Genomic DNA, 9,773 nt, shown 5'->3' with positions numbered 1-9,773 from the left:
TGTGTGTGTCTCTCCTCTTGCACATACCTAACGGTCCAATCAGCTCACCTTTTTCACAGGACCACCAATAGGAGCTAAGTGTTGCTTGTGAAAATCCTTATGAGGCTGAAGACTAGGTGAAGTTAGTGGTGTTGAATATCTTTACAGCGTCCAGTCATGGGCTCCGACACACAAAAAGTGGCTGTGTTTTTCATCATGGTTTTTCTCATTCTTGTTAATGCATGGCTGCTTTTGCAGGTTGCTTTTGGATAGAAAGCTTTCAAACCGGAACTGGATTACATGCATTTTTTGGAGGCTGGGAATGACTGACTTCTGTGTTTTTACATCATGCAGCATGGCAACAATATGCTGGAGCTATTCTTTGGGATAACAATGACCTGTGAGCTGTACAATGATGTGGCTTTGACTGACGAAGGAGCGTTTTTATTAGAACAATTATCAATACGGAAAACTACTGAACGTTAGTTGCATTTTTTTGCATCTGATTATCTTGTTTTTTATGTTTAGTCATTGTGTAGTGCAGGCTATGCTTTTATTTTGAAGGCCTTCGCCGGAAGTATGGGATGCTCTGCTTCATCTATCATTAAGATATATATTTTTTTCATCTTTTTGTCAGTATTTTAATGCAGCTTAAGACGGCTATCAAAGTCTAAAGGTTGACGGCTGTTTTGCTGTGTAACACCCTGGTGTCTGGAGCATCCAGCATGGCCGGAGGATAAACTGAGCAGCACACGCAGGTGCCTCCACTTGCGTCGCCTTCGTCTATGTGCGGGGCTGGTCGGCGTTAGCGGGCTGTAATCTGGCTAAGGTTCATAGAGAAGGGAGGCTGAGAGGCCATGACGAGGTCGACTGGCTGCTGTTGCTGTAGTTGTCGTGGGTTAGCGGGCTTTTTATAGCTGACGCCAAGCTCCGTCCTGCTGGACCACCGGGGAGGACGCAGCGCGACCTTGCAGACGCAGACATGGACCTGACGCGGCTGGCTGTGGATGCGGGTCAGTTCATCAACCGTGCTGTTCAGGTAAAAAAAAAATATATATAAAACACACTATTGTATTCAGTTCGCGTCGAGTGTCTGCAATACTGTCGTTTTTTTTAAGTGGTTGCATGGTGTTAATCTCAGTCTGTAATCCCGCTCCAGTACACCGGGGAGAGTCTTGGTCAGGCGGATAAGACAGAGTTGGACCCCGGGCTGGAGGAGCTCCTGGCCCGGGCAGACGCAACCAAGACCTGGACGGACAGGATAGTCTCCCAGACTGAGGTTTTACTGCAGCCCAGCCCCGGTGAGATATTGTTTATCTGTGCGTATTTATTCATTGAAGTTGTCTGCATCTGCAGTGCTTCATTTATTAAGTCTTAAAGGGGCAGTCTGTAGATTTGGAGAAGAAATTCAAACCCAGAGATTTATTGTTTACAATATTAATGACAACATAATAATTTTTTCATATGTGAATAAACAAGCTGTTCTCAGAGGTAAAATAAGGTCCCCAGATCACTGTTTGAATTTAGAAAGGTGGCAGGGTCTGCCACATATAAACAAAGTGAAACAGTATGAAATTGGCTATTCAGTTTATTCAGTCCTGAAAACATAGTTTGTTTATGTAGTTTGTTTAATAAATCACTAAACGAGAATCTTTCTTTCCCTAAAACTACATAGTGCACCTTTAATTCATCCTCGCGACCCTTTAGAAATTGTCCTACATATTAATTGTGCATAAATCGTCTGATTAAAGGTGTTGGTAGGAGCTGTGATATCACTGAGTATATGCAGTTTATAAATCCATGATGTTTTCAACAATACTTGCACATTCAAGACGTTGTATTGTACACGTAGACACGTTTGCATCACACCACGACCACTCGTAGACGTCACCAACAAGTGGGCTCTAGTCATTGTGGTCTCCTTAAAACCACTGAATGATGACGACCATGAGTCTTCACCTCTGGCTCCCCAAGCCCCGTATTTCAGCTCTGTTTTTTGCCATCCTACAATATATGTGCTCTTCTGTTTTGCTTTGACTGTAATTGGCCTGTTGTGATGAATAGGAACGGTCATTCTTTTGCCTGTTTGAATCCAATTACCTCAGCTAATGGATTCATGAGTGGATGGGGTCTGTAATCTATCAAATAAGAGGAGCATTCAGCTGCCAGAAGCAATAATCTCATACGTCGATTTATTAAGGATGTGTTTGCAGATCATGTCTTTAATCTCTGTGAGGAGTCATTTTTGTTTTCTTGTACACACGGGTTTCTGACGAGGGATTGCAAACTGTTTTTTTCACATTATTTTATAAAAATGTCGGTTTTTATCACTTGTCCTTGTAGATTGAAATATTGATTCTATACAGGGAGTTAGGTAGCTTGATTAGTGGTGTGTTAATAGCATGCATTGTACTGACATCTGCTTTGACACCCATGTTTTGTCAGTGGCTTTTTAGAAAGGATAACCCTTAAACCTGAATATAGCTTTCTGATCCCTGATGAACAGGAGCGCGGTTAGAGGACCGGCTGTATGGGCATCTGGATTGGACCGTCCCACCACGGCCTCGTGCAAATGAGGCTCTGGGAGACCAGATGATCCAGGCTGGGATGGAGTTTGGGACCAATACACCCTATGGTGAGTATACGTGAATATGGATAATGTTGATTCCACTTTTCTTCTCCAGTACGGACATGTTGAAATGTTCTGAGACAGCAGCATGTTCTCTGTTCAGGAACGGCTCTGCTCAGATGTGGAGAAGCTCAGAAGCAGCTTGGCGAGGCAGAGAAGAAGTTCGTCCAAAGCACCAACATCCACTTTCTCAACCCTCTGAGGAGGTTCTCTGAGGGGGAGTACAAAGCTATACAGGTGACACACATCTGAACTCATACCCGTACACACCACCATTGTGATTGTATGTTTGGGCACCACACTCAGTAACTGCTTTTCTAATCTGTATTTTTTTCGTTCAGGGCCAGTCTGTTGTTTACAGATTGTTTGTAAACATGGTTTATTAAAAAGTGTGTGTGTGTGTGTGTGTGTTTTGTTTTCTTTCATAGGATGAGCGCAGGATGTTGGTAAATAAGCGTTTGGACTTGGACATCGCTATTGCCAGAGTGAGGAAAGCCCACGAGGCTGACAGAGAGGCCCGAGTGAGTTCCAATAACCTTTTCTTATTTAGAAACGAGAACAGTTTTTTTTTTAATACCTGTTTCATACTGGGATCGATCCAAAAACTGACACTCTTTTTTTTTTTTTTTATTTAATCATGCAGTACATACAGTATCTTCTCATCCCATCTTCATGCTTTTCCCTGTCTCTGTCAGAACCTGAATGCAAACCCCCTGGATGACGACTACATCGCTCATGTCTCCTACATGTTCAGCTTCCTGCGTGTTAAATGGCTGAAGGTCAGTGACGCTAAAGTGACATGAACATCCACAGGCACACTTAAGCTTGCTGTTTGGTCATTGATCAAGTCATTTGTCCCTCTCCGTCTCTCTCATCCAATCAGATATGGGCTCAAGAAATCTCTCAGGTGAGTCCATGTTTATCTTCGCTTGCACATTGTTTCTGCTGTAATAGAGTGAGACTACGTTGACTCTTCCAGCAGTTATACTGTGGAATTGAGTACGGCCCTGTTAGTTGCAGTAATAGTTTTCTGTTGTTTAGTTCATTTAGAGTTAAGCCCTTCGGGGATATGGGTTTTGCTAATGGGAAACTTTCAGAAAAATAGCTGGGCATAATTGGAAAACCCATAAAAGGCTTAGTGTGTGTGTGTGTGTGTGTGTGTGTGTGTGTGTGTGTGTGTGTGTGTGTGTGTGTTGTAGGCTGAGATGGAGCTGAGGATTTGTCAGAGTTTGTTCGATCGTCAGTCGGAAATGACAAGACAAGTTGCAGAAGGAATCAGCAACATTCACGTATGTATATAAATGCATGCGATAAAATTTGTAACATGAACTTTAAAATGCCCAGCAAAATGCTATTGTTGTGTCTTTTTTATTCCAGATCAACCACATGCGGACCCTGACTGACTTTGTGGAGGCTCAGGCCTGTTATTTCGACCAGTGCCACCAACATGCTCAGGACCTTCAGAAACAGCTGGCCAGGTCTGTAAACAACCTGAAGACTAAATCTTTAGTAGAGCTAAACTAATGCAAGGAAGTCCCTCATTGCTTAGGAAATACCAACATTGTTTTTTTTTTCTTTTTTATGCCTCAGGTATTTTAAATGAATTATGAATGAAGTTTTTTCACAGTTTTCCAACAAAGCATTACCGAGCTAAAATTCGGAGCTGAGGTATGAGTCTTTTGTTGGACACTGACAAGATTGAAAAGCAAATGTAGTACAACATAGGATCCATTTTTTTCATCCAGTCAACGCTATAACCCAGTTGGCAAAGAAGATGCCCAATTTTTACCATTTCTAGGAGCCAAGACATCTGTGCTCACAGAGAACACAAGACTATTGAGAATAAGTTTTAAAGCAAAAATACATTTTTGGTTGGTTATGAATTTGTTTTTCTCCTTGCAGCATTCCAGCAGTCCTCTGCTCCAATAACTGGCAGTCAGCAGTTAATGAGCCATCAACAAGCAACCATGTAGCCAATGAGGCCGTCGGGTTAAATCAAGTCACTCCACTTCCCGTAATCGTCCACCAACTTCCAGAATTCAACCAGGACTCGTGGACCGTGAATCCAGCAGATTCCTCTGTAAACACACAGCCAGCTAATCAGACAAATAACAACAATAACAACACCCTCTTCACCGATGGTCAGGCAACCACCAGCTGTTCAGCGAGCGACCATCATGTCTGTACATCAAACCTGGATGGTAACCCAACAGATCAGATCTCAACACTCAGCAGAACCAACGGTGCAGATAGTCTAACAACAACAGCTTCCCCACCTTCTGAGCTCAGTGGAACGTCAAACGAGTCTCAGACAGCAGATACAGCCGCTAGTGAGACCGTAACAACCGCTGACATGGATCCGGAGAATTCGACAACCAATGGCACGGCTACTGAAACCCAAACAACCAATGGTACCACAAGCGAGCTGCCCACCATTAATGCAGAAGATGTTCAGGAGTCATCGATGGACGGTCAGGCTGGGGTTCAGTAGAGACTAATGTCTGGTGGCGGGGGATGTGACATGGCACTCCATAAAAACTTTGTATTTCACCTGAAACAGTGCCTGATGTGCGTTCTTGTCTGCTCGGATTGGGTATATTGCCACCTGTCAAAGAGATGATTTTTATTTTGTTGTGATCAATCACTCATCATGTACCGAATGACCCAGAAGCTAAAGATTTATTATTATTTTAATCCAAACCATGATGTTTCTCACTAGTTTTGTTGCTTAAACCTAACCAAACTGCAACTGAAAACTAAAAAAATCAAAAACCTCTAGCCACATATGGGACACAAACTCCAGCTGCATGGAAGTCGTATGCAAGATCTGTACGTCCAGCACTACTTGTCCACTTTTATACCATATCATACTTTCCTAAAGGCTTTCCAGCAGATAACTTCTCATATGACCACCCAAACACAGATGGGATGAGGTCAAATAACCAGTTGATTGAAAAATGTGCCCTCGAGCACGGGCTGAGACGGTCACCACGCCCATCCAGGCGAAATACCAAGTTTTTTAGTGAGAGCTGATGTGACATCGAGCCAAAGACACGTCAGCTGCGATGGACTTTGATTGGAGAATACAGACTGTATTAGAAAGGCGCAGATACACAATCATTATTAACATGTCGTGTGATTAAGAAAACATTAATTAATCCCATAGGGAAGATGATGTGAAGTGGTTGTAAAAGTGCTTATTTTTCTAAACGTGATATAGTGCCACAATAACTTTTAGCCTTTAGCCAAATTCATATATTATTCATGTTGTGTGAAAATGCTGACTGTTGAGTATCAGTCCCCTCTTGTGGCAATGGACGTCTACCCTTGTAATATCTCCTAGCCTGTGGCTGGGAGACGAGGCCTGACTGACTGTTATATTTGCAATGTGCGATTTATGAAAAGTTGTTTTTCAGTCCGTGAAACTAAATCTTTATTTTTACATTTAGCTAAACGAGAGAACTAACAAAGCTTTGTGCCAACTGTATGTTTGTATATTTGTCCGTGTGAAAACGTCCGTTCACGTGCGGGCGTCTGTATGTTTGTGTTCATGTCTGTCAGTGACCCGTGTGCACTCACCTGTGTTTACAGCGCCCCCAAACCTGTGACACCTTGAAAGAGAGGTGTGTGTATATATATGTATGTGACTGCCACCTCTTGACACGTGTTTCTATAAGCTGAGGTCATTTTCCATATGAAACATGCCACTTATGTGTGTCGGGAAGTCCGAGCTGAACAGGACCTTTATGCCGGGTTTTAAAATATGTCTCCCCACCAACACACAGTCAAATCACATATTCACTTTTACCCTTTTACCCCCTTAAAGCCCCCACTAGATGAAATGGGTAGAAGTTTCCAAGTCCAGATGTTGTTAATTTTCCTTCATGAGGGCAGCCCTGCTCTACTGTGGTGCCGGTCTACTCTGGGGACCCTGGATGGAAACACGCATATTAATGTAGCGCTGGTCCTACTGATGTAATCGCCCACCAGCTCTAAGCTCTACGCTTTTGTCCCAATACGTAAAGGTGTGTGTGTATGGATGACTGCAGTATACACAGTTGTAGCTGCTGCCAGCTTTAAATGCAGTCATTACTGAGTCACATGTACATTGAGCCGATGTCAGCGTGAGGTCGGAGTTTTCACTTGATTCATGTAAAGATGTGGAAATAAATATGCAAACAGTGATGTCAAGGTGTTTTTGTTATTTCCTCATTCTGCTGCTGATGCATTTGTTATAGCAGCCAAACCTCCTGACCTGGATTTACAAACAACAACCATTTCCAGGCTGAGGTTTTGATCAGGCTTCCCAGGCCAAGTCTGGTAATATTTTAAAGGTGCAATATGTAAGAATTGACATTTATGCAACACATTGCATAGACGTCTTTGACACACGCCCCCCAACAAATCTGAAACAAGTTCAGGTTCTGTAACAATTAATCAATTAAGTCCCGGTGCCCATTCTGACCCCGCACCTGAAGACCTCCCCCTCCAAAGCCGCTGTGAGCAGAACTAACTCATAGCTACAGTACGCAGTGGTTGCTTTCAGGAAACTTAAAGGAAGGCAGAGAAACTGGAGAACAGAAAACATGTTTTCAGTATAATATGATCCAATTTCACCAAACTCATTGGCTGAGTCACTATTCACCCTAAGCAACACTAAAATGATTTTGAAGCTGTTATTTTGATGTGAAATGGTTACGTAATGTTGCTAAATCGGTAAATGCTTTAAATCATGCTGACACACTATGAATCTTCACTGAGTGCAGTGCATTATTAATTATATTCATCATATATTATACTAATTAATTATAACAGGATCGTTAACTTTCACCACCATAACCTGAACACATGCACACATCCTAAAGATGCTACTTCAAAAACCCTAAAGGAAATGGTGTGTGTGTGTGTGTGTGTGTCCCATAATGGGCTCCCTCTTCTTCACCTCTTTCCTGTCTGAGACTGTGCAAACAGATTAGATGGATTAAGCGCAGGTTGGAGTGATATCGATTCGAGTACAGTGAGGAGGCCCGTGGTTCAATAACACCATAAAGACTTATATCACGCCACTATATCGGCTCTACGTTTTATGAGAGGCCTCACAGGAGGCACATGGCCTGTGCTTAAAGGCTGATTAAATCGTGTTTCGTTCATGTTGATTTCCTGTGACTCAGCAAAACAAGAATAGATTCTGCTCAGTCTGTCCCTGTTCTGTTTCCAAATTATTTTTATAATTTCCTGTATGCGCCCTGTCTGTCAGCAGCTCCCTCTCTCTCTCTGTCTCTGGTCTTCATGTGATTTTCTGCTCATGTGTGATACAGGAAGGATGCAGAAGATGGGATGATGTTTTGCAGGTCTGGTTGACATGAGTGAGTTATGAAAGCAGATAAAGGGAATTTAGATGTTTCTAATTATGTTTTGGCTTGGTCCTTTCCTCTAGCTGAGGGGCACAGACAGACAATATTTTTATGGATAAGTACAGTATGTTATTCTATTTGTCATTTAATAACCAGGTAAATCCCGCAGAGGATATAAACCTCTTTTGCACGGGAGACCTTGGCAAGACGATGGCATAGAAAAATGCAGACAAAATGTACAAAATCAGACAGAAGGTAAAAGAAATACCAGCTACAGATTATAATACAGAAATAAATGTTATTATAGGCAAATGTACAGGAGTAGACACAATATGTATCAGTTGGCCAATAACATATATTATCAGATTCCCACTGATGTCATTTAAGACAATACATTTATTGTTCAACTATAAAATCTCCTGCCTCTGTTACATATCTGTCAATAGTTTTTGATAACCACATTTGAGGGATCACTGCAAAAAATATGCGTGTATCAGCTGATATATTCATATCAGATTTTTATTCCCCCTAATTTCAGTATCTGCATCAGCCACAAAAAACTGAGTATCAATGAGTTGAACTCTAACAATGAATATTAGCGTCATGCTCATTAACATCTTAACTATTTATGTAAAAAGAAAATAAAAGTGGGCCAAGTATAGAGCCTTGAGGTACTCCGTTTAGTAACATACAGTAAGCCACTTTGAACTGCATGCCCTGACTTTGACACATGGAGTAATACCCGAGAGGTAATTGATAAACCACTCTACTGCCAGATCACATTACCTTATAAAGCAAAAGGGTACAGTCACACAAATGCAAATGCAGATAAATGACCTTCGCCTGGTGACGCTGAATGTGTGCAGTGCAAGATGTGAGAAAGACAGAACTCAGTTTGATGGTTTGTGGTCCGTTTTAGGGGTCAACCACAAACATGTATTTGCTATTCGTTGTGGCTGCAACAATGTTTTATATGCCCCTTCACTCGTAACGAATGGAAGCAAACCGAGGTGAATATTCGTCACTGTTTATTTCCCATATATATCTAACCGTGCCCTTATTCAGCTGGGCATATTCCACAGTATCAGACTTTTTCCGAGCTCAGATATCAATTATCTTGAATCCTGTGTCTCTCACTGTGCTATTTTTAGAAAAAACATTGAGCCATAACATAATCATCAACTAATGAATCCATTTTAACATCATTATACATCATTATAAGTGGGCTATATTCTGACAATGGCTCCATTGTTTTATCCCCATGCGGTATTTCAGTCATATCTCCATGTTTTCCTCCTCGTCCTACATACTGAGGATAAAACAGGGACACACCCAGTTCTCATAAAACTGGCCTGTGTTGGCTGACTTGGTTGCTATGTTAGTGGTACTATGTGGTTTGTTCATCAGTAAAGTCCTGTTGCTGTTTTAAACCGTCTGTTTTTAGCCAGTTTAAGTTGTGCTGACACCACCCATTGTCCCATTTTCCATCGCATCCCTGGTTTCGTCAGGATCTATTTCTCTTCCAATTCTCTCTACTGTGAATAAACTCAATGCAACTTTTATGCTCTATCCCTCTTTCTTTTCCCTTCCCGTCTTCCTCTCTCTGTCCATCCTTCATCTGTCATCACTCCTCCTCCCCCTCACTGCTGGCTTGGACTGTTTTGGATGACAGCTAAACTGTAGGTGTGGTGTGCAGGTGGGGGTGGTAAACAGCGTCTCGTGGCTGCTGATAAATGTTGCTCCTCTTTTATAGAGCAATGACCTAAATAGAAAGATGACCTACGGCGAGAAGTAAATGGTGGAAATGCCTC

The 9,773-nt window shown here is 42.1% G+C and overlaps 1 protein-coding gene across 1 annotated transcript; it reads left to right on the top strand.

Moving 5' to 3' along the window:
* The first annotated feature begins 147 nt into the window (after positions 1-147).
* On the top strand, positions 148-6,793 carry LOC311274156 (endophilin-B1-like). The gene is made up of 10 exons (XM_084381596.1): positions 148-1,018; positions 1,139-1,280; positions 2,486-2,614; positions 2,712-2,845; positions 3,037-3,129; positions 3,304-3,387; positions 3,492-3,515; positions 3,808-3,897; positions 3,986-4,086; positions 4,511-6,793. The coding sequence occupies exons 1-10, from the start codon at positions 962-964 to the stop codon at positions 5,097-5,099; spliced, it is 1,443 nt and encodes a 480-aa protein (XP_084237722.1). The 5' UTR covers positions 148-961; the 3' UTR covers positions 5,100-6,793.
* The last annotated feature ends 2,980 nt before the right edge of the window (positions 6,794-9,773 follow it).

Source organism: Pagrus pagrus (genome assembly GCF_965226575.1).
Source record: "Pagrus pagrus genome assembly, chromosome: 18".
NCBI classification, from domain to species: domain Eukaryota; kingdom Metazoa; phylum Chordata; class Actinopteri; order Spariformes; family Sparidae; genus Pagrus; species Pagrus pagrus.
Note: the sequence above shows the minus strand (reverse complement) of the source record. Positions and strands in the feature narration are given on the sequence as shown.